Source organism: Gymnoscopelus microlampas (assembly GCF_963454915.1).
Source record: "Gymnoscopelus microlampas genome assembly, chromosome: 14".
Classification (NCBI taxonomy): Eukaryota; Metazoa; Chordata; class Actinopteri; order Myctophiformes; family Myctophidae; genus Gymnoscopelus; species Gymnoscopelus microlampas.
In genome coordinates this window covers 35216514-35242130 of record NC_139951.1, presented here as the reverse complement: position 1 = coordinate 35242130, position 25617 = coordinate 35216514, and the positions used below count along the sequence as shown (strand labels likewise).

At 43.2% G+C, this 25617-nt stretch overlaps 2 protein-coding genes across 4 annotated transcripts in view; both read right to left on the bottom strand.

Annotated features, from left to right (window-relative positions):
- The window catches only part of baiap2b (BAR/IMD domain containing adaptor protein 2b), a 94710-nt gene that overhangs the window by 16054 nt on the left and 53039 nt on the right, over nucleotides 1-25617 (bottom strand). For 2 of the 3 annotated variants that reach the window (XM_084078026.1, XM_084078027.1), the window contains 3 exons: nucleotides 16477-16538; nucleotides 15370-15441; nucleotides 13339-13476 (listed from right to left, as the gene is read on the bottom strand). In XM_084078026.1, the coding sequence (XP_083934152.1) occupies nucleotides 13339-13476; nucleotides 15370-15441; nucleotides 16477-16538 (272 nt within the window). The remainder of the gene's footprint in view (nucleotides 1-13338; nucleotides 13477-15369; nucleotides 15442-16476; nucleotides 16539-25617) is intronic. The other variant, XM_084078028.1, reaches the window with a different exon arrangement.
- Nucleotides 8837-9712, bottom strand: LOC311059912 (enoyl-CoA hydratase, mitochondrial-like; the record flags this gene model as incomplete). The annotated part of the gene is made up of 1 exon (XM_084078029.1): nucleotides 8837-9712. One exon carries the CDS (start codon nucleotides 9710-9712, stop codon nucleotides 8837-8839), a length of 876 nt encoding a protein of 291 aa, XP_083934155.1.

Sequence of the window (25617 nt, the reverse complement as noted above, 5' to 3'; positions counted from 1 at the left end):
CTGATTACAGAAAGCCAAAGGACAAATGAAAAGCTTCATTACCGCTTGATAATACACATGCGGCTTTGGAAAAAATGCTTAAATCAACATCTCTACATTGGTGGCAGTCATTCCATTTCAAGCGTCTGTTGAATTCCAACACAAGCATGAGTTCGGGACGCACAAAAGACATCTGCCACATGGCGGCGCCACAGTGCCACACGTCAGATGTCTTACTGCCATGGTGATCAGTGAGTAGAAAGCTTCCATGTATCATCTCTATTTATCTCATCTCTATTGTCACGGGGTCACACACTCCATCCTCATTGAGGAGGGGCCAACAACGCCGACGTCAAATCCAAAATAAGGACCAGAGACTATTTTTTTAAAATGTTTTGGTCATTTATTTTGGGAACTGACCAACGGGCTAATCTATGCTCTTCTGTACAATGGTGTTACACACCGAAAAGAGCAGACCTACAAGCTCACAACACGTCGCATCCACAAGCGTTGTGAGCTTGTAGACCGACTATTTTTGGCTTCCGACATCATCGTATGACGAAGTACATAAATCATCCTATACAAACGACAGATGTGTGCGTGGCACCGCAGTGTGTGGTTGAAGATCTCAGTCTCGCTCTGAATCCCTCAGGAAGCGACGGGGGATCAGGTGGCGTGCACAAACACACAGGTGATTATTTTCACTGCAGGAAGCCGGGTCAAGTAGAGCTAGAGCAGCATGCTGTAAGGCAGGCCACCATGAACAAGGTGTCAATATACAGAGACTGGATATGGACTAGTGCAAAGAGAATTTGTCCATTTGTAACTCAACCTCATGGATCCATTTGGTTGGATACATTTCCACACTTTCAGATTTACCATTAGCGTCCCTATTCCAGGGGCAAACATTCAGCAAAAATTCCAGATCTACGAGTCTGTAGATCGGCTATTATCAATGAGGAGATAATGGTGTAAAGGGAGATACTAGCGGACCTAGTATAGAGCCCTGGGGGACCCCCGGTCAACTAAAGGGTTAAATGATTAAATTAAGACTGAGGATCTGTCAACTAAGTATAGGGTAAATTGTTAAATTAAGACTTAAAGGAGACACACCATGAATTTAAAAAATATATTTGATATTTAATATCATATGGTGTATGTCCCTCAAACCATTTTCAAAAGGTTTGAGCCTAAATCAACACTCAGATATACTCATCCCAAGTCAATTCTCTCAGGCGTATAAAGCACTTTCAGCTGCAATACCAAAACGTCCTGTTGGGCAGAGGGGTGCTGTACTGCGGTACTGAGCAATTCTGTCTGTCAAAATACATGGGCAGAAAGTTTCGTGAGGTAAGCAAACTTGCCATTCTGAGATGGCCTGTTCAGACACGCCCATTCTGAAAATCTCTGAAATGAGAATGAATGACTGAATGTTAAAACAAAATATTTTTTGGGGTACAAGAGACACTGGGGAGCCCAAAAAATACCAAAAAAATAAAAAAAAGTGAAATTCATGGTGTGTCTCCTTTAAGAATGTTAGTGTGTAGCCTATGCGTGTATGTACAGTACGTGATGTTTGTGTTTATCAGTTCTCTGCTGAGGCTGTGTAAATGACAGTGAGTTGGGAGACAATCAATAGGATGTCCTGCTCTGCTGTACATTTGTGTGTTTTGTTTACATTCTGTGGGCGGGGTATTTTTGGCTGCTGGTAAATTCCTCATTAACACATACTGTAGGCCCCCGCCTTGGACACACCCTACAAACTGACATGCTAACAAAAGACCCTCTATGGATACACAGCCAGATCGCTGGTTGACAGATTTTGTGAGAGAAATAAGCAACCAGGTCTATGAAAACAAGCCCAAAAGAAGCGACTACAGGCCACATGAGCATTTTAAACCTATACATCGGTCATTTGAAAATAGCCGAAACGCGTTGTGAGCTTGTAGATCTGCTATTTTCAAAACAATTCTGGAAAAAAGTGACAAAATGTGGAATATGTTTGGAACACAAATCTGGTACGGGGGTCCCTGGCACAAAATATTTTCAGATGGGCGTGGACAAATACATATTAATGGGGGGGGGGGGGGGGGTGTCCTTGACATGAAAATGGTTGAGAACCACTGGTTTAAACAACATTAGGAAACAAGCTCAAATAAGCACCTGCACTCTTTAGAAACAAGCCCAAAAAAATGCAACCTGCTAATAACCAATATTTACAAGCAACGTTACAGAAAAACAAGCCCAAAGTCTGATATAATAAGCGGACATGGCAACGCTGAGCCAGATAGCTGAAGCTGTCAAACAAGTCTTGTCTTCCGCCCCTTGGGATTCCTGATGTCACCACACACACCACAACGCCTGCTGAATGTAAATAGCCTCTGGCTCCGAAATGTACAGATCACAAGCTGACATGCAGAAAATATATATTGCACTGCATGTGCATCTAGTCCAGCAGCTCTTCAAGTCACGTGTATCTCACTGGAGTGAATAAACCTGACATTGTGCAAGTTGGACAACATCTTTTGACACACTTTGGGTCATATGCTGAGAAACAGCATTGTTATAACAAGAGTTTCATAAGAGAGCCCAACAGCACAGCAGTATTTAGACATTGTAAGACAATATTCTAAACATCATGTACATACCTAACCTGCTACTACATATGCTATCTGTACTGTAACTGTATGTATATATCTTTTGATTATTTGACCAGTTTCTATCCTGTGTTTTGTTTTCTCTCTCCTGCTCTTACTCCATCTGTGAATATCCTCTCCCTTCTCATGGACACAACAAAATGATGGAGTGTGGTGAAATGTTTTGTATTTGGGTGTTTGCAGGATGGGAAAAAATGTGGGACTCAGTCAGTAAATCCTTTTTTTTAAGAAAAGTCACAGGTTCAATCTGGCACTGTTTCATGATGTGATTGGCGCGAAGAATAGGGCGAGGTCTCTTTGTCTGACCACGGCTTTTATATGTGGAAATAACATTGATGTGCATTCACTTGCATATGCGTATATAATGTGTGTTGGATGTGCACGGACAGGTGTATGTGCTATGTATCTTGTACTGTATGTGAGTGAGTGTGTGTGGGTATGCGTGAGTGTGCGCTTTAAACATGTCCATATAAGGAGACATGGAGATGTACAGAGTGCGTGCGTGTATACAGTATGCGTGCATGTATGTATGCATGTATGTATATATAAATGGTAAATGGTGCATTTATATAGCACTTTTATCCTAAGCGCTTTAGTGCATTACATTCACCCATTCACACACACCGATGGTGGAGGAAACCATGCAAGGCCCCAATCTGCTCATCGGGAGCAATTAGGGGTTCAGCGCCTTGGTCAAGGACACTTCGACACCAACTGTGGGGGAGCCCGGGATCGTACTGGGAACCTTCCGGTTCCCATCCGGCCACTACCCCTGAGCCACTGCCGCCCCTATATTTTGTGTGTGTGTGTGTGTGTGTATGTGTCTGACTTATTTCACAATAACGTGTGACGTGTCACCCAAAAATAGTCAATCTACAAGCTCACAACACACCTCGATGCGATGCGTTGTGGGCATGTAGATCTTCTTTTTTCTATTATTTTTTGAAATCTTGTAAGTCACTTCTGAAAGACCCTGGAACCATATTAAAAAGAAAAACCCTTTTCGGTCACACTTTACTTGAGCATGCAAATTCCTATACGTAATTAACACTTAATTAATGATGAATTAATGATAAACTCATACATTAATTCATCATGAATTTAATGAACTCATCATTAACTCCTGGTCCTCACCATTAATTAATGGTGATAAGTTCCGACGAAGCAATCTGATTGGTTGAAGTAGACATCTACCCCTGCTTCAAACGAGCATGATGGCACAGGCACACCTAATGAAAATATAAAAATCAGCTGGGACTTTTTTGACTGGCTGGCAGAGCATGCATACAGTATAAGAACTTGCTGTAGCCTACAGCTCCTCCCCACCACCACCAGCAAACTCTTTTGAAAAAACACTTGCATCAAACCGACTCATTAACATGGGATCAAGAATTGGGTCATTCGCAGAAGAACATTGTGTGGATGTGCGTGTGTGTTGCGTACAAAGAGGAAGGAAGAACAACGTTGGATGGAAAGATACTCAATTCCTGGTTTCACTCATTTATTGCACCTCCGATTTCCCTATCCAGCACAGCTTAGATCTACGTTGTTCGTGTGTTGTATGTTTGGATCTTCACTGCACTCTTAATGCTCTGAATGCTAACCCAGCCCCCCCCCCCCCCCCCCACCAACACTGTTTACTGTACATATTTCTCGTTTTTCTTATTCTTATTTTTAAACTGTTTATATGATGTTCTGCATAGTAGTGTATATCTGTCTGTCATTTAATGTCACTGTGAATTGAGTACAAAGGACCCAAATTGAAACAAGCCATAGGCTTTTTTTTAATGTTTATCCTATTTAGTTGACCTTGTGTTTGAACTGTACTTTCATGTGCTTTTTTCTGCAAACTTCTAAATAAAGTATTCAATCAATCAATCAATTTATGCTCCAACGTGCGACCACGTCGCGTGCCAAAAATAGACCATCTACAAGCATATGCTGAAGTATGAATTTGGCTTTAAAGGGGACAGGAAGCTCTCTCCATTTCTTTCTTGCTCATTCCTGTGTCTGCCTTCCATCGCTGAAGCACCATTCCTCTTGGGCTCCTCACAAAAGAGTGTAGTAACACACACACGCACCTCTGATGTGTGCGAGCATTTCCTCTGATGCCATCTACTGTAAATAAACAAATTAGCGCCAAACACCGGGAGGGAAAACGGAGTGGGTGTGTGAAGACGTAACGCCCTCCGAGTTGTGTTTTCATGTGTGAAGAGTGACACATTCTTCCCACACACACACGCACACGCACACGCACACACACACACACACACACACACACACACACACACACACACACACACACACACACACCAGGTGTGTCTCACTTTCGGCAGACCTCATGAAGAGATGATAATTGTTGGTTTTGATTTACTTTGTTTTGGGTCCATTTGGTTCCATTTATACAATCTCTGTGTTAAATGAACACTCAGGAGTTTTACAGTGTGCTCCATTCCTTACACAGTGGGACGGCACAAGTGCTATTTTAGATAGGCTCTTTTTGATTGCCAATCGACTTTTCCAAACCAGTATAAAAGACAAAACGTACTGTATGTCACATATTATCACAATAATATCTAGTCTCATATCATTATATCAATATAATATTGATATATCGCCCAGCCCTAGATTCTATCAGAGAGAGAGATAAATAGTGATGAAGAGTGAGGGCCAGGAAACTCATTGGTATTCCCACATCCAACCTATTGTATAACGACTGTGTCACCTCGTCCCTGACCTGCAAAGCACTCACAATCATACATGACTCAGACCACCCACTCTACCAAGACCACGCACTCTACCAGTACTTTATATCCACCCCCCTTCTTTGTGACTGTAGGTATAGTATACTACACCTATGTGTAAGAAGGCCTGTTTTGTGGGACTAAAGCCCCAGCCAGACATATAAATACGTAACCTCTTCTTACAGTTACCATTTTTTTTTGGTCAATCCCTAACTCTGTTGCGTGACCCCTGTAATTAAGTATTTAATTGCTTTAAATCCTGTTTTTGTTTCATTCTGTATGGTTCTGTACTGTCTTGTGTTTGTGTTATGCAAGCACCTACTGTGGAAAAATAATGTCCTCCTTGAGGACAAACTATCACAATTTTGTATTTTATAATGGAAGTCAAGGCTCGGATTGCCCAAAATTGGGCAAAGTTGACGACGCACTTATGTGTCAATGACATCATCGTCATCGACGTCAATACGCCACTGAAAGAATTCTTAACTTGATTGAATTTTATAATGGAAGTCAAAGGCAGTCAAATCGGGCTTAAAGGGATATTTCACTTTCAAAAAAACTTTTGGTGATTGTATCATCTACTCAGGCTTTTGTGAGCCCCGCAGACAGTTTTTAAGCTGCTTGATTCAATATTAAGATATTAGATATTCATTTTATCAGACACGCCCCCTTCCTATACAAACCCATTGTAACTTCAAACTCCATTTTTAACATGTTAGATTCATCAAAAACACCCATCCTTGGTTCACCCGTTTCCTACGGCCCCCCTAATGCGTGAGGGGGCCGTGTTTTTTCGATTACTTTTTTCATTTATTTTTTATATTTTTTTTGGAAAATGAAAAAAATAAAATACAATAAAAAAATAAAATAAAATAAATTTAAAAAAATCTCGGAAAAACACGGCCCCCTCACGCATTAGGAGGGCAGGGTGAGTCACCAGAACCAAGGACGGGTGTTTTTGATGAATCTAACATGGTTAAAATGGAGTTTGAAGTTACAATGGGTTTGTATAGGAAGGGGGCGTGTCTGATAAAATGAAAATCAAATATCTAAATACTGAATCAAGCAACTTAAAAACTGTCTGGGGGGTCACAAAGGCTTGAGTAGATGATAAAATCACCAAAAGTTTTTCTGAAAGTGAAATATCCCTTTTAGTCCAAGCGTTTCGGGCCATATTTTGATGGAATCGTGCACTTTACGATACAAGCATGAAATTTGGCACACAGTTAGAGCATGCCATAAGGAACATTTTTGGCTATAGGGCCATCGCAGATTTGTCCTGTGGTAACCATGGCAGCCATTTTCCAAAATGGCCTCCATCTGCTGTTATTTTACCAATAACTCAGGTGCTAGACCACCTAGGATCTTGATTCTGGTGACTAATCCTACATTTTCAAGGATGAGGAATACAGTGGTACTATTTAGAATTGTCTTGTGGTAACCATGGCAGCCATCTTTCAAAATGGCCACCACCTGCTGTCATTTTACCAATGACTCAGGTGCTAGACCACCTAGGATCTTGATTCTGGTGACTAATCCTACATTTTCAAGGATGAGGAATACAGTGGTACTATTCACAACATGCTAGTAACTACCTAACTAACTACAGTACATGAGGAGGCTGATACTCGTGTCATATTACACCTAGAAGATGCTGTGAAGAAAGGGTATAGCAAGGTGACAATACGCACAGTAGACACGGATGTGCTAGTCCTGGCAGTAACGTCAGCCCAACGCCTGCACTTGACTGAGCTGTGGGTTGCTTTTGGAACTGGGAAAAGTTTCCGTAACTTAGCAGCTCATGAGATGGCAAGGGCATTAGGCCCAGATCGATGCTTAGCCTTACCCATGTTCGATGCCTTTACTGGATGTGACACAGTGTCATCTTTTGGAGGCAGAGGCAAGAAGACGGCATGGGAGACCTGGAAAACCTATGGTGACGTCACACGTGCCTTCAGTTCCTTAGCTGCCATCCCAGACAAAATAGATGACTGGATGGAGCCTCTGGAGCGTTTTGTGGTATTGCTCTATGACCGCACTAGCGGCCAGGCATCAGTGATTCAGGCACGGAAGCAGCTATTCACCCAGAAGGGCAGAACAATTGATGGACTCCCCCCAACACGAGCTGCACTGATTCAACATACAAAGAGGGCAGCCTACCAAGCTGGCCATTATTGGGGACAGGCGATGGTTGCAGCCCCTGAACTCCCATCCCCAGGTGAATGGGGGTGGAAGAGGAAGGAGACAGGTGAATACAAATAATTTAATCCACTTCTTTACACTTGTAAACCTGTGATCTGACAATAAAGCTGATTCTAATTTTGACAGGAGGATGGGAAGTGCACTGGACCACACAGAAGCGAGCCTGGCCTTTCGGGAACTCCTCCGCTGTGGTTGCAAAAAGGGATGCAGTGGACAATGCAGATGTGTTAAGGCAGCACTTCAGTGTACTGCCCTTTGCTACTGTGGTGGACTGTGCAACTAACATTGTGTAGATTATCTGGCTTTATTGAATAGACCCCTTAACAGACGACGTCACACTGATAAGAACCAGTCTGCGCGGAACCAGTATGCGCGCAATGAAACCCATTCTATCAGGTCTCGCTAGGACGCGCCTCACTAGCCAACACACAAGAGGGGGTTGGGGTGTGCTGAAATCAGCGCACCCCAAAACAACAGGTTGAGAATTGATTGCGTGAAACAATCACCTGTGCGTCCAGTCTCAATGTTGGTAAACAAATAATTGGTCTATATGCCATTAGGCTATGACTCATGAGTACTCTGCCTTTGTTGTGTCTTATAGTCCATTGAAAATAATTATGCAATACTACTACTAATAAAAGAAACAGTGAAGTACTGCATTCTTGACTCTCACGTGTCAGTTTGAAAACATCTACTGTACTACATCATTACATATTTTGATGGGTTTATTATTATTTAATTAACTGAATGCCAGATATATGCAGTTAGGTAGTAGAATGTTGTAAATAGTACCGCTGTATTCCTCATCCTTGAAAATGTAGGATTAGTCACCAGAATCAAGATCCTAGGTGGTCTAGCACCTGAGTTATTGGTAAAATAACAGCAGATGGAGGCCATTTGGGAAAATGGCTGCCATGGTTACCACAGGACAAATCTGCGATGGCCCTATAGCCAAAAATGTTCCTTATGGCATGCTCTAACTGTGTGCCAAATTTCATGCTTGTATCGTAAAGTGCACGATTCTGGCCCGAAACGCCTGGACTATTTAAGCTTTGCCCAATTATGGAGTCATGCATGAGATCATAGATGACCTGATGATACAGACTGGCATGAAGTACGAGATCCACATGAAGCTATGTAGTTATTTTATTTTATGTTATGTGAAATATAATAGATACAAAGTTATGGTGACAGAACAGATTTCAGACGGGCAATGGCAAGCTGATGTTAACTCAGATGTTATCCTTATCCACTCTACTTGTCTTGGAAGATGGCCTTTCGCTTCTGCACAAATGCAGTCATGCCTTCCTTACGATCCTCCGTGGCAAAGGTAGCATAGAATAAGCGCGTCTCCAACCGATTCCCCTCGGCCAAAGCCAGTTCATAAGCTGCATTAACAGCCTCCTTTGCCATGGCTGAAACTAGCTTGGAATTGCTAGCAATCTTCTCACCACATTTAATGGCTTCTGACACCACCTGTTCCACCGGAACAACTTTACTCACCAGACCCGACTGCTTGGCCTCCTGAGCATTAATCCTATCTCCTGTTAGTACCATCTCCATAGCCAGTGATTTCCCCACGGCACGAGTGAGCCGCTGAGTTCCCCCCGCTCCAGGGATGGTACCCAACAGAATCTCCGGTTGGCCAAACTGAGCCTTCTCTCCCGCATAAATTATGTCACACATCATCGCCAACTCACAGCCCCCACCCAGAGCAAATCCGTTGACAGCGGCAATCACGGGCTTCTTGACAGTAGACACTCTGTTCCAGTGAGCCAGGAAGTTCCCACCATAACACTCCTGGAAGGTTCGGTTCTGCATCTCTTTAATGTCCGCCCCCGCAGCAAAGGCCCTCTCACTGCCAGTGATGACGACGGCTCCGACATCTCCGTCGACTTCGAAGGCGTCGAGGGCCCGTCCCACCTCTAACATCAGTCCATCACACAAAGCGTTCATAGCCTTGGGCCGGTTCAGTTGGATGAAACCAACATTCTGCTTTTCCCCACGCTTTTCCACCAAGATGTATTCATATTGACCAACTGTACCGAACTGGCGAGCAGCAGAGATCATGGCTGGGAATACTCTAGTGGGCTTCAAGAGCAGAGCAGCAGTGTTGCAGAACAGGGACATGGCGGCGAGTACGGCAAATGCTGTCTAGCACACCGTTTGTCCTCATTGCATGTCCCAAAAAATCTTGCCCACATTATGGAATTCCAGTATTCCACATGTCATCAATGACATCAGTTTTGGCCAAATATGGAGTTACACTTAATCTGTATGTCAAAACTTTGTCTAAATATGGAGTTCCACACATCATCAACATGACGTCAATCTTGCCCAAATATGGAATTCTACGACTGGCCTCCAAGTGCTCTGATCGAACGCAAAGTCCACAAACTGCACACCTAATAACTTGCCATTTCATAGGGACTCCACACCATTATTAGACCCTTTTACGTTTACCCCTGCCTCTCCTGTTTCAGTATTTCTGCTATGATACCTTAATTTTGCTCTGCGGATCAATAAAACTTCACTTTATTTTGTGGTTGGTTGCACGTCAACCGAAGATATACTACTAGATCACAATCTCACAGAACATTCAGGTTAAATGCTAACTAATGCTTCATAAATATGGAATTTCAATCGTCTATTACAATACTAAAAGTAGAACTGTATGTAGAAGAGTACACACACACACGCGCGCACGCACACGCACACACACACACACACACACACACACACACACACACACACACACACACACACACACACACACACACACACACACACACACAGAATATTGAATATCGCTTTGTTCTTTGGCTCAGCACTGGTGTCACCTGTTCCTGCCAAGCTCTGGTTCCCATTAGGTCCCATATGACGCACAGCGGGGACCTGGCTACCCAGACACACTACTACACTAACACACTCCATCTAATACACATGGCGCTTCAAGAGGCTAGGAAGACCAAAAGCTTACACAAAGTTAACACATTGCTGCATGCACACACGCTAGTCTTGACAGCTTTTTAGAAACAGCTCATCTGAAGAGATGAGAACAGCGGACACATGGGAGGAAGGTTCCACTACATTACTTCAAGAGGACAGGCTTCCCTCGCTCCCTGTCTCTCTCTCTCTCCGTGTGTGTCTGTGTCCGGGGATACATGGGCTTTCATGCAATGTAAGCCATTAAAGCTCAAAGGAATGGCCAGGGCTTGGGGCGGGGTGGCCTTACAGCGCTGCGTATCGATTTTTGAGACAACTCGACAAGCCCCCCTCTTACGCTCCACTAACTGCTGCGGCAACACTAACAATTACACAATAATTACCTCCCCTACAGTTCCAGGTGGAGTCCTGTAGGGGGGCCGCCTCACTCAATATAAAGCTGGATTTATACTTTATACAACAAATGGAAAGGGGGTATTGTGTGTCACATTACATACTGTAAGTTTAACCCATCATAACTATTAACCCATTAAGACCGGGAACGCATCTGCGTCTCATTTTAAGATTTCTTTGGGCTATTCAAAAATAGCAGATCTACAAGCTCGTAGCGCGGCACACGAGCTTGATTTTTGAAAAATCTTGAAAAAATATTTTCCAGATTTTTTTCAAAAAACTGTTGAGATTTAGATTTTTTTTAAAGAATCGCCTCAGGTCTTAATGGGTTAATACAGTGCCCAGGGAGGACTTAGGGGTCTTGTTCAGGGACACTTCAACACAGACCAGGGCCGGGGGTGAACCAGGGACCTTCTGCATCCCAGATGGCCTCTCTAAACATCTAACCACCAGCTAAAATCAGGCGTAAGAGCCACACAATTTTAGCCAACCTGCAATGGCTAAGTAAGATTACATTACACAAGCTTCGGTGCCATATTGTATGTGTGAGTATATACATGTTAATTATATACTGAATTGTATGATGACAGAATTAGATGACACGTTGTGAGATAACATAGGGACATGCAGAAGTGCACTGCGAAAGGATCTGTGCAGTATACTGCATCTAGGTCTATATCGTTGCTGTCGGGCAAAACGTGTCGCAATGCAACGCGTTTTGCCCGATCTGCTACATTTGCAATTTATTTATTTGAAATCTGAAAAGTACGTTTTGGACATGTGCGGTTTCCACCCGACAACAACGATAATACTGTATGTAACAACTGTTTCAGCTGCAGGGTGAAGGACAGATGAAAGCAGGACAACGCGTCATGGCAGATAACGAGCATCTCGCTGTGTTGTATAAGAAGGTCCACCCACTCTTTGTCACTTCCCAACCTACAGGCGACGACGCCAGGGAGGCACACACAGTCGGCTTACGCCTCCGCTCCGCCAGGGTCATTACCAACCAGTACCTGTATAATATGGGAGGAATTGCTGTATGCAATCGCCTCAGCCCACTTCCCTGTCCTAGCTATCCACTTCTATAAACATGTTACATAATGCTGCAGAAGTACAGAAATGAGCAAATTATGTTAATGAGGAATGGGGGAAATGGAAAAAAAAGCATATTAAGTGTCTTGTCGACAGTTGTTCTTTGGGTGAAAACTGCAGAACAGGAAGAGGATCAGTTATCATTCCGCTTTGCTTCTAGCCTCTGCCTGTTCCAGACTCTGCCTGATCTAATCTCTGCCTGATCTACACTCTGCTTGTTCCAGACTCTGCCTGATCTAATCTCTGCCTGATCTACACTCTGCCTGTTCCAGACTCTGCCTGATCTAGACTCTGCCTGATCAACACTCTGCCTGATCTAGACTCTGCCTGTTCCAGACTCTGCCTGATCTACACTCTGCCTGTTCCAGACTCTGCCTGATCTAGACTCTGCCTGTTCCAGACTCTGCCTGTTCCAGACTCTGCCTGCCAGACTTTAGGCAACATTTGGCCAATCAGATTCGACTGTATAAATTCTTAGTCGGGGACAGGTGTATTCTGGCCTGTTCCAAACTCTGAATGTTTCAGACTCTGACCATTCTAGATTCTGATCGTTCAGGACTTTATCTGCTCTAGATTCTCTAGACTGCCTGTTCTGACCATTTTAGACTCTACCTGTTCTAGACTGACCGTTTTAGACTCTGCCTGTTCTAGACTCTCAGTTCTAGACTCTCTCTGATCTAGATTCCCTAGACTCTGCCTGTTGTAGACTCTACCATCCCATCAGCTCATGTCATTGGCAACCAAAAATGTCACAGATGACCAACTGTGCTGAAGCTCAAATCCTTACAAAAAGAGGTAACAGAGACATCTGGACCCAACTAGACTTGAAGCAGTGTTTTTATTCTTTAATAAAAATAAAGCATCATAGTCAGGACTTAAGGCTAGGATGGTGATGATGAGCAAGCTTAATTTCACCCTCTCTAGCAAAGCTGCTGGCCGGCTCTCTCTACCATCTGTTGGACTGTGGCCAGCAGGATCATATTTTCATTATAACGGCTGTTGTAGCTATGCTATGAACATTCTATTCCCTGCTCTTTTGCCTGACCAGCTGGCCACACAGATCCTCTTTGGACCGCAGAGAGAGATAGGCTTCTGAATGTCTCCCCATGAAAATGTGGAATCAGCTGATGCTTCAACCATCTGCAAGTAGTTGAAAACCTGTTCTTCTCACACGGACACCGGCACATACAGTATACGTGCACAAACGCACATGTATGCGACTTCCATGTACAGTAAATGCATGCACACGCACACACGCACACACGCACACGCACACGCACACGCACACGCACACGCACACGCACACGCACACACACACTAACCTGCATCTCCTTGTCTCCATATTTGGAGGGGTGCTTGCTACCTTGGCTCTTCCGCCGCAGTTTCTTCAGCTCTGCCTGGCACTTCTCTAGACTCTCCCCTTTGCTCTTGTGTTCCATCTGGTACTTCTTCAGCGCAGCCTGAGGGGGTCAGCACAGAGTCAGCAGGGGCATCGCAGTGCTTTGATGTCTTCATTCAGTGCCTTTATCCAAAGAGCTTTACAATGTGCATTGCATTCACCCATTCACACACACATTCACATAATACCGATTCAAGGTATGCCGACCTGCTCACCGGGAGTAGTGAGGGGTTCAGTGTCTTGCTCAAGGACACTTCGACAGGGAGCCAGGAACCAGAGGGTTCCCTAACAGCCACTCTACCTCCTGAGCCACTGTGAGCTAAACTGATGTGCGTTTAGCAGCCAACAATGACCTTTCATCCTGCACTAAAGTCATCGTCAAGACAGTCCTGGCAAAATGATCAATGATCAGCGCAGGGCGAGACAGCATTTGCAGCTTTGTGGGAGGATGGTGTTGTAACGATGTTCCTCCAACTCTCCTCCCACCATCCTCTCTGTCCTGCTCTATCAGACCATACTTAGTGGTTCAGACTCATTGTACTCCCATCTAGGCCTTTGTGCTTTTGAACAAAGGCCTCAACATCTGCCAAAAGTACTCTGACGCACTGGGTGAGAATGTAAAGCAATGTTGCCTCTTTCCCACTCAAATCTTTCCCCCCCCCCACAGGCGTGGTTATTTACTTTTGTGGAAGACTGAAATAACAGAGCAGGCGTACATGCCTGCATGTGTCTTTTTTGATCAGAGCCCAGAATGACAGAACCACAAAATGAGGTAATTCACAATCCACTTTCTTTTCGCTTGATAGTCCAATCATTGCAATGATACGTATATCATCTTCCACATATCACAAAGCATGACCTTTCTGAGGCCGATTGCATGAAGAAAACAATCCTGGAGCCGATTAAAAAAATCTTAGCTTGTCCACTGAAATGATTTGACAAAACTCCTCTGGTTTTCATGAAATGAGTCATAATTCATGGAGCAGAGGAGGAAGTAATTTATGTAACTCTACTGTGGTGGTTAGGCTGAGAACCATTGGGAAATTAAAGCAAGAGCGTGCAGTCCAGTCTCTGGCCGATGATTTTACGAGACTGTGGCTCATATCCCCCCATAACGCTTTCCCTGGAGGGACCTATCTGGTGCGGGGTGAAGTTAAACGCAGTGTCGCATCAAGGCTTTCAGTAATACGGTCCTCCTTTCAGAATACTCAGAGAACATTGAGTGCTGGAGTGGGCACGATTACATAATGAACTAGGATGAATTTGATGGATATATTTCCCTTCAATTCTGTGCTACTGTTTACTACAGTCTCGTTTGTAAAGATATACACTGTAGTTATAAATAATCTGTGCATCTTCAGGTGTCTGGCCAAGTCTGTGCTCTTTCGCTTTACAGTTAAATTAAATTCTAGGAGAATGACACCAATGCAGCCCACTGGCCTTCATCAGGGTGTTCTTGCTTTCTTCTATATATAGATTCACATCCAACAGGACAAGCTCATCATAAACTATTTACAATGTACAGAATAATAAAACAACAAGGTATTGCTCTGGCGAGTATTCCAATGCCTTGGTATTATTGTCAAAGAATACTGTAGCTGAAAATAATATTCAAATGGATCATTTTCGTTTCAACCTTGATTCATTTCAAACGTCTAGTTTAAAAGTTTGTTAACAATATTCAGTGGTTTTCATAGAGGAAAGAGTTGCTATGGGATTGCAACAGTGGCAGAGTATTTCCACTTCCTGTATCTGTCTTTTCGTTGTATAGTTGTATACACATGTAGCGGGTCACAATTTATTTCCATTGTGGTCCAGCCATACTAGATCTAGATTTGTTCATTTATCAAGGCAGTAGAAAGGGCAGGTGGGATTCAGATCAGATTTCACTGTACTGTACTGTACATACACCGTATCTCTAAGCACAAAGTTGTTGGTTAGACTACACACTCACGTTCAGATAGCGTGCATCCAGCTCCACCTTCTTCTCCAGTTCTGTGAGCAGCTCATTGTGAAAGGACTTCAGCTAGAAGACACACAGGAAAACAAGATTTAAGCAATGCAATAAATAGGAGAACCTAGACCTCAAGAAGCTGTTTAATGTACAATTGCCAAACCACACTTGTTGGTTCGCACTCATACTTGGTTAGTGCGAGGCATCAAGTATGTTTTTTATGAGTTTGACAAATGTCATGCACGCACAAAGGATTAGGAGAGGATGTCTGGTAGATATTCGTGCCAAAGTCAATATGTGACATGTCTGCCTGTTTATGCGTTAAGAAGGCAGAGTTGAACTAGCGGTGAAATGTCACTGAACTAGCTGCAAAAAATATATATATATTTTTAAAGGATTAACTGAGATGGGTTTTAGATGGCTGGTTATACTCACTGAAGCACTGACATTTTTCTCAAACAAAAAAGCACCCAAAAATAAGGTGACATTTTTTTGTGAAGCACCTGTTATCATAGCCCTCTGAACCTCCTTCCCCCTTTCTTATCGCCTCTGTTTTAATATTTTCTTAAACTCCTATCAGCTGCATGTGTGACGAAAATGTGGGAATCGTGAGGTTTCAGACTAAAGGAACGATGCAGTCAGAACCCAGGGGGGCTGAAGGCCATTGTCTGTGTGTCAGTGTAGAAATGATGTGTCTGGACTGTGTTGATCTGAGATTAGTCAATCACCAGACAGACAGCCTTTTCCTCTTCCTCTGAGGACCAGCTAGATGCTTATCACTGACACTCAGTGTCAGTGGTTACATATAAACAAGGAGGTTGTTATCATCATTCAGAGAAGGACACTGGTTCTCAACCTGTGGGATTTGGTGTAAAGGGAAAAAGTAGGGGGGAGTATAGACCCAGGGGGGACCCTGCACTAGGGTAGCATATACGTAGGGTTTATTCTTTATTCGGATCCCCATTAGCTCTTCCTGGGGTCCACAACAAACATAAGTGACTTAAGTGGTTAAAGAAAATGTGTAGAGCTTTAGTCACGTAACCCCCCCCCCCCCCCTCATCATCGCCACTTCTGCGATGTAGTCTCCATATTGAACCCCATGCTCACCATCTCTTCCAGTTGGATCTGGATCTGTCTGTGGACCTCAGCCATCTGAAACAGAACCTCCCCTGTACAGAGACCACAAAGAAAAGAAAACGAGGGGAAAATAAACAAACAAACAAAAAAAGGAGGAAGAAAAGGGGGGAGAGAGAGAGAGAAGGATATTAAATCTTCCCAATGCCTCTTAAAGCCACATCCACGTGCATAAAAGAAGACCATGCAGCTACAAACGAAACACATGTAGAAGACAGGAGTATGGCAGCAAGGGACGATGGACAAGATGGAACATAATGTGTTACAAGCAGACAAAACACTGACAAAATAAATGTATCTATTGAACATTACTACAATATGCACTGGAAAAACTAAACAAAACAAAAAAACTGAATGGATGAGAAGTAGATGATTAGAGAGACCTAAAATAAATGCCACTGCTACGTATATCCAAACCAAAACTAAAATATGAAAAAGATTTTCCATTTTACCAATAGCTTACTGTACTTGTAACTGCAAAGAAACACACAGGTACAGTATGATAAAAATGAAAATCTTCTACACTCGTAAAGCAACTATTAGTAGTGTTCAGTAACACATAATGCTTTTTTTTTATTTTTTACAACATAACGGAAAAATACATCAAAAAGCAGAGCCCAGAGAAGAAGAAGAGAAAAAAAAATAGAAGAAAAAGAATGATTCATGCAGCCAGGGAAGTGCGTTGTCGTTTTAAAGATACCTACATGCTGCCTCTTCTGAATATGCAATGCGTTGTGAAAAAAAAAGGAACAAAAAGATCTAGTTTGAGCAAAGAACGGAGGGATAGACACCTGGAGAGACAGTGAGAGATCAAGCTACCCCAGAATAATGAGACAAACGACAGGTTTTCACACATAAAGACACTCAGACAGGCAGTTATGGCTAATTTATACCTTGACGTACGACGCAGCGCGTGCCTGAAATCAGTGTCACTGTCGTACGACAAATTATAAATTTGGCTTGGAGCCCGATTTACATTATACGAGGGTGTCACGTACCAAAAATGGCAGATCCACAAGCTCACAGCACGTTGCAAAAGTGTTGCACTGTGAGCTTGTAGATCCGCTATTTTCGGCACGTGACACCTTCGAATGATGGAGCATGAATTAGGCATAGGTCAAAGGTCAGACATGTACAGTATAGACTTGTGCTCACATTTTAGATTTGTGCACAAATGCTGCCTTCTTCAGTTATCTATCTATCTATCTATCTATCTATCTATCTATCTATCTATGCCATCTACTGTATGAAATATTTCTCAAAAAAAGAACGAGAAGGCTGGAGAAATAAAGAAATTGACCTATATGTAAGGTTTTATGCAACAACATTTAGAGGTCTACCATTCCCCCATGCACAAGCTAATTTATGCTACATGGTGAGCGTGTGCGGGTGCATTAGAGCCACTCATTGCTGTATAATGTGTGTGGATGCTGGGTAATCTGCGTTGCAGGGAGTGGTACCACGTGAGTGTATGGAGGAAGGTGTGGGCAGTTAAGACGTTAGACACCAGATAGTCAACTAGTTATGAGAGACTTGGGAGCGTGGACACTTAAAAAAAAAAAAAACGCTTTCAACCTGGCATCCAGCATAGGCAAAAATAATCAAATTTATTTTCTTTCTGAAAATGAATAAAAAAAATTAATTGATCAATTGTAAAGTTTTCCGCCAAAAAACAACAAATAATTATTATTTAAAAAAGATTCAAACATTAAAAAACAAACAAACAAAACAAAACAAAATTCAAAAATAGCAAAAATATTATCGCTTTTCATCATACAACTAAGTAGCAATAGGCCTATACTGTAAGTGGTTAATGGTATAATAGAGGCAAATGTCTTCTAGATTGGTGTAGTCATCTAGCAGCTGAGACTCAGTGGGTGGGTGTGGTGATGTTGTGGGGGGGGGGGGGGGGGGGATTAGACGTACAGTATAGGGTGCATGGAGGGGCACAGTCGAGTGGGTTCAGTCTCTTTAACCCATTAAAAAAAGTATATAGTCAAAGATTTGCAAAAATGTTCACGATTTTTCAAAAATAGCAGATCTACAAGCTCATAGCCCAAGCTATGAGCTTCTATATCTGCACATTTTTACTAGCCAAAGTATAACATAATGGTTAAAATGCTTTCCCGGATTGAATGGGTTAAATCCACGGCTCCACAAACGCACAGTGTCAAACATATAAATGTGTCACACGTATAAATGGCAAAGTTTGGCTCAGACACATTACTTGCTGAACAAAAACGCACATTTGAAAAAACATACACACAGAGACACGGAAAAGTTTGTTTTTCTTTCTTTTTCTTTTTCAAACAAGTCCGCAAACAAAACAAACTAAAAGTACACAGTAGTTATCGTTAATATGCAAAATCGCTATTATGCCTAATCTATATATAGCCTGTTGCACGACGCACAGCGGTGTAGCGTGTCGGAAACAGCCAAACTACAAGCTGGCGAGCTTGTAGGTCGGCTATTATTTTTCTTTGCGTGACACCATCATACGACAGAGTGTAAATCGTGCTTTATAGCAGTGGTTCTCAACCTTTTCTGGATCAGGGCCCACTTAAGGACGCAAAAGCGGGCGTCAATTGCCTAGTGGCTAAGGCACAGACCACAATGCCTTGCGAGTCGCAGCTTCGATTCCCGTGCGTGTCACTCCCCATCTCTCTCTCCCTGTTTCCTGTCCTATCTTCACTGTACTATCCAAAATAAGGCAGGAAAGCTTCCAAAAAATATCAAAAAGGAAAATCACAAGAGCATTTCGCAGCCCAGCCATCTGATACATACTGTACATACATTTTTAGAGAATGTTTATTAGCATGTTTATTTTAACGATCAATCAATTGATTGTGTTCTGACTTGGATCAATGGAGCTAACTTACCGGTAGTACACTTTAAGTTCCTATATGTTGGTAAGGTATCACAATGAAAACTCACTTTTAAAGAAAAAAATACCATGGCATTTTGTTTTACAAATTAATGTTGTATTATCATTAGAAATCTTAGTGTTTTGCCAGATATTTGGGGACCCACCTGCAATATCCTCACGGCCCACCAGTACAGGTTGAGAAACAGTGCTTTATAGCAGTGGTTATCAACCTTTTTCATGTCAAGGACCACCCAAAACTATATGCATTTGCCCCCCCCCCCCCCAAAAGCAAAGATTTGACTTACAAATGTTCGTTTTAAAAACTATATATTCAAAGATTTACACAAATAGCAGATCTACAAGCTCATAGCGCTAGCCTTCCACTGTCTATGACAACTATAGGCTTGTACACATGAACGCTCACACTCTCACACACACGCGCACGCACGCACGCACGCACGCACGCACGCACGCACGCACGCACGCACGCACGCACGCACGCACGCACACACACACACACACACACACACACACACACACACACACACACACACACACACACACACACACACACACACACACACACACACACACACACACACACACACTTCACATTTGAGAGGTAACACATGCTCTCTCTGCATGTTAAAGATACCACTATACATCCCAATACACTTTCTCCTTTTTATGGCATCATAGCCACATTTATGAGTCTGACTCCATGCCAAGGCTGCGTTCACTATCTCTATGGAGCAATGCCCACTCGGAAGAATCCACTAGATCGGAAGAGTGGAGGAAAGAGAGAAAGACACACACACACACGCACACACACACACAGACACACACACACACACACACACACACACACACACACACACACACACACACACACACACACACACACACACACACACACACACACACACACACACACACAAGCTCACACACAAGCTTGCACGCAAAAAAAATGACGTCCGCTCTCCTTCATGATTGCATCTTCTCTCCCATCATTCATTCAGTCCCGCTCTGCCAATACAAAGCCATTCAGCTACCATTAACTACACTTCAGTGTGGGGCTTCCACAAAATGAACGGGCAGATATTAGATCTGTTCATTTGCCTATGGTGGCCTCTGTAGACCATCATGCAGCTCAGAGAATAAGAAGAGGTTCGCACACTGTGGTTCCCTTACATGACTTTATTTAGGCATCCACCTGAGTGACGTTTCGAGCAAAAAGCCACTCTTCAAACCCTTTTCCAATGCCATGTTCAGATGTTCAGATATATATACGTATATAGCTGCTGCTGGGTGAAACCCTCATATGTCCAAACGTGTTACTTTTCAGGATACAAAACAAAAAAACTAAAACTAAAAGATCTACAAGCTCAAAACACTTCACATTTAGAGCTTGTATATCGGTATATATCGGTACATATAAATAATCTTTGTGTGACACAAACATCGTACAAGTTAACCCGTTGAGACCTGGAACTGTCTCATTTTCAGATTTGAGCTAAAAAGCATTATTTTACACTTTGGGCTATTCAAAAATAGCAGATATACAAGCTCATAGCGCGGCACTCGGTGCCGCGCTATGAGCTTGTATGTCTGCTATTTTTGAAAAATCTTGAAAATGTGTGCAAATCTTTGAATATATATATATTTTTGAAGCAAACATTTTTAACTCAAATCTTTGCTTCTGGGGGGTCTCTGGAACAAAATATTTTGATGGGGTTCCGTGGTCAAATACATATAATTTTGGGGGTCCTTGACATGAAAAAGATTGAGCACCACTGATACAGAAACAAACGTTTTTCAGAAAACTGTTGAGATTTAGGAGACATGTAGAATCGGCTTCAGGTCTCAATGGGTTAAAATATGGAGATAAGAGGTTTCTGCCCGACAGCAACGATGTATTGCACACCTTGGCCAATGACCATGCAACAGTAGGGTCCCAAGCACCAGGCCTGGCCCTGAATTCATTCCAGGATGTATTGTACTTGTTTCATTGCAGTAGTTTCATTGCAGCAGTCTAATCCAGTGGTTCTCAAACTTTTTCATGTCAAGGACCCCCAAAATGTATTTAGCCACGTACCCCCATCTCAAATATTTTGTTCCAGGGACCACCCCAGAAGCAAAGATTTGAGTTATAAATGTTCACTTTAAAAAATGATATATTCAAAGGTTTGCACACATTTTCACGATTTGAAAAAAAAACCCAGATCTGCAAGCTCATAGCGCGGCACTCAGTGCCGTGCTATGAGCTTGTATATCTGCTATTTTAGAACGGCCAAAGTATAAAAGGTTGAAGTGGTTAAAAGTATTGTGATGCCATATAGACTAGAGCACCGAAGTCCTAATCTGAGTTCCCAGAAGTTTTCGCCAGCTCTGGCGAGGAACTTCTGGGCCAGAGCCCTGGTATTTGTGGGCGGGATGTACCTTACGCTCTGAATCTGAGCGGACACGCCTCTTACCGGTCTGAGAGCTGTGCAACTCGTCTAAAAAGTCAGACGAGAGGCAAACAGCAGTACACAACAATGGCGGCCGAAATTTCTCAAGGGGAAATTGCTTCCCGTCGATCCTATTTAGATGCAACACCCACTGCATGTGGATCCCGCCCCCTTTTCTTCATTGGCTGTTGATTTGAATCACAACGCAGTGGCCGCGCCCCTGCTGTCCAAGCTCCGACGCTAACCCTCCCAGACTACCGAAGTCCTGACGTCACTGCCAGTAGAGGGCGCTGTTCCGCAGGTTCGTGGCTTTACTTTTTGTGTTGATATCCTCATTGGGGAATCTTAGATCGCCATAAGAACTGTGTTCCAAACATAAACACACCACCCTGGCGATTTTACTATATGGATATGAAGCATCGACTGAAGGTGTAAATGTACACATTTACCCAAAGAGTAACACAATATAAACACTAGAAACGAGTGAAACAACCCAAAGACTACATTTCCCATGAACGTGGCTGCTGTCTGGACATTGATTTCAGACCCGGAAGTAGTAGTTCTTAAGACTTTTAAGGCAGAATTAATTCCATTTTCGCCAGGAACAGGCTGTATCAAATATGAATGAATATCATAAACGATGCAAAGCCACCCCCCTGACAGAAACGCCGGGGTGGTGTGTTTATGTTTGGAACACAGTTCTTATATGACGTGATCTAAGATTCCCAAATGGGGATTTCAACACAAAAAAGAAAGCCACAAACCCATGTAACAGCGCCCTCTAGTGGCAGTGACGTCAGACTTCGGTGCTCTATAAACACATTTTGCTGAGGACCCCACTTTGAGAGCCAATGGTCTAATCTACAGTAACACCACTCCATCTCACCCTATGAAAAGGCTACTGTAAGCTGCTTACTAATAATGGGAGCGGATCAGACAGATCTGAAGCTTATGGAGACTGATGTCCGCTCCTAACACAAGCGGACCAGGATCAAATCACTTTCACTTCCTTTCCAAAAATAGCTGATTTATATAAGCTCACAGCACGTTGTGATGAATTGTGTTGTGAGTAGGGCTGCAACTATTGGTTATCTTATTAGTGATTATTCTAAACTAATTACTTTTTCAATTAATTGAATAATCAAGAAGCGATTTTTTTGGGGGGGGATCATTTATTATGATATACTAATATATGGTGTTAACAAATAAGGAAAGAATTAGATTTTTCATAATCTACTAAATCCATACTAAAGCTTGTAGATTGGCTATTTTTGGCAATAGACACGGTCGTACAAGTATAAATCAGATGTTAAACCACCAATTTGGAAATGGAAATCATTTTTTAATGAAACTCATTTGATTCAGCGAACAAAAGCGCTCGTAAACGACTGTAACGCATGTCATTGTTTGTCTAATAAGGAAAAGCTGAAAATGCCATGTTTCAGAGGTTTACCACGCATGGTATAGAAACGATTATGTAAAGTGCTTGAAAACAATAAGCCCCCCCCAAAAAAGCACAGCTTACAGAATTAGGTTGTAGAAATAATAATTCCTGCATTAAAGCGGATAAACGTGTTGGTTATTCAAGAAAGGGTATAAGGTCTCCTTAACCTCTCAGCTAATGCCAGAATGCAGTGTGGTCTTAAAACAAAGAAGATGGTTATCTTTTTCCATAATGTGTGTGTGCGTGTGTGCGTGTGTGCGTGTGTGTGTACGAGTACTTTATGTGTTTGACTCTGACAGCACCCAGCGGGCCTGACCCGCGCCTGCAGGGAGCCGTTTGCCTTGGGAGAAGGAAGGTGAGAAAAGCCCTATTATTCAGCGCACGTACCCCAGGGCAGTACTACTCATATAGCTGGGTTTTTATTACCCCAGCTACCACTCTGTCTCACTGCGGGGCTCAACAGTGGGATATAAAGGCCCAGAGGATGGGAGGTATGAGAGAGAGAGAGAGAGAGAGAGAGAGGATGGGAGGTATGTGAGAGAGAGAGAGAGCGAGAGCGCGAGCGAGAGCAAATTGTCACCATCGGGTGGAAACCTTGTATGTCCAAAACTGTGACTTTTCAGGAAATTGGAAAAATGTGTCCCATGTAGTTATTATTTAGTCACAATTTCTTGTTAATACTTTCCATTGGTTCAGTATCTATTAAACCCACAGACAGAGTTAAAAAATAGCAAAAATAGCCAATCTACAAGCTCACAACGCATCGCATCGGCTGTTCTTGCTAAAGTGGTGTGACACTGCAGTGTGACAAAGTAGGGCGTTAATTTACGAAAAGACACGGAAAGCTGAAGTACGGAGATACAAGGTTTCTGCCCAGACAGCGACGAAACAGAGAGTCTCTATGTACCAAGTGTTGGATAAGGCACGGTTAATGGCCATATGGAGGGAGGTGTTTTATGTAGTGTGAGTCTTTGTGGGGACTGCATTATGGGAGGCTCAAAGCAAACACAGGCTGTAATCCCCACAATGCTGCAGTGGAGGGAGGGAGGGAGCAGGAGGTGCCACGGGAGGATTTGTCCTCCTCAGAGCCGGCTGATTGGCTGCTGTTGTTGTGCTCAACTGGTCCTTGTACTTCCTGTAAAACACTTTATTGTTCTCCACATGCCCCTCTCTGTCTACTATTCTCTAAATATATCTCTCTCTCTGTAGTCCTTTCCCACGTGCGTACAAACACGCACGCACGCACAGACACACACACAGACATTATGCATATGCATACATTGAAAAGAACTGCTCTCTTGAATTTAATCTTGAAAGAAGGCTCACAAAGACACATTCATAAGTACAACTCACAGTATGTTGGACTGCTGTCTAAGAATAGACCCTTGTTGTGTGAAATAGACCCTTGTTGTGTGAAAACAGCAGATCTACGGGGTCACAAATGCGTTAGTATATTGGCTATTTTGATTTGGTGTAGTAATTAAAAAAATCACACCCTGTGTGAAGGAAGCGGTGCCTTTGGGGCGGGGCTTAACTCATTTCAGTTCGTCCCTATTGGTGGTCTGAGTCCACTTACCAAATTTGTACTTGGTAGCATGCTGCAAACTGGAATGATGGCTGTTTAAAGCCCAGCCAATGGGCAGACAGAGGGGGCAGGGCTTAAGTAATTACAGTTCGTCCCTATTGCTGGTTTTAGTGCATGTACAAAATTTGTACTCCGTAGCATGCTGCGAACTTCAGTTATGGCTGTTTGAAGGCCAGCCAATGGGAAGACAGAGGGGGCGGGGCTTCATCAATTCATGCTCGTCCCTATTGGTGGTCTAAGTCCACATACCAAATGTTGACTTGGTGGCATGCTGCAAACTGGAGTTATAGCTGTTTAAAATCCTGTGCTCATACGGGCGGACGGACATAACATACGCTGGGGGTCCCTGGACCCCGCTTTGATAACTTCATCAATTCATGCTCGTCCCTATTGGTGGTCTAAGTCCACATACCAAATGTGGACTTGGTGGCATGCTGCAAACTGGAGTTATAGCTGTGTAAAATCCCGTGCTCATCCTGTGCTCATACGGGCGCTGGGGGTCCCTGGACCCCTCTTTGATAACTTCATCAATGCATGCTCGTGCCTATTGGTGGTCTAAGTCCACATACCAAATGTGGACTTGGTGGCATGCTGCAAACTGGAGTTATAGCTGTTTAAAATCCCGTGCTCATTCATCCCAGGCTCAAACAAACGGACACACAGACAAAGTCATGTATAGAGCGGTTGGCACCGCTAAAAGGAGCAGAGCCCTGGGGGAACCCGGTCACCGCTACTCAGGAGCAGTAGTGGCTCAGGAGACAAAGTGCCC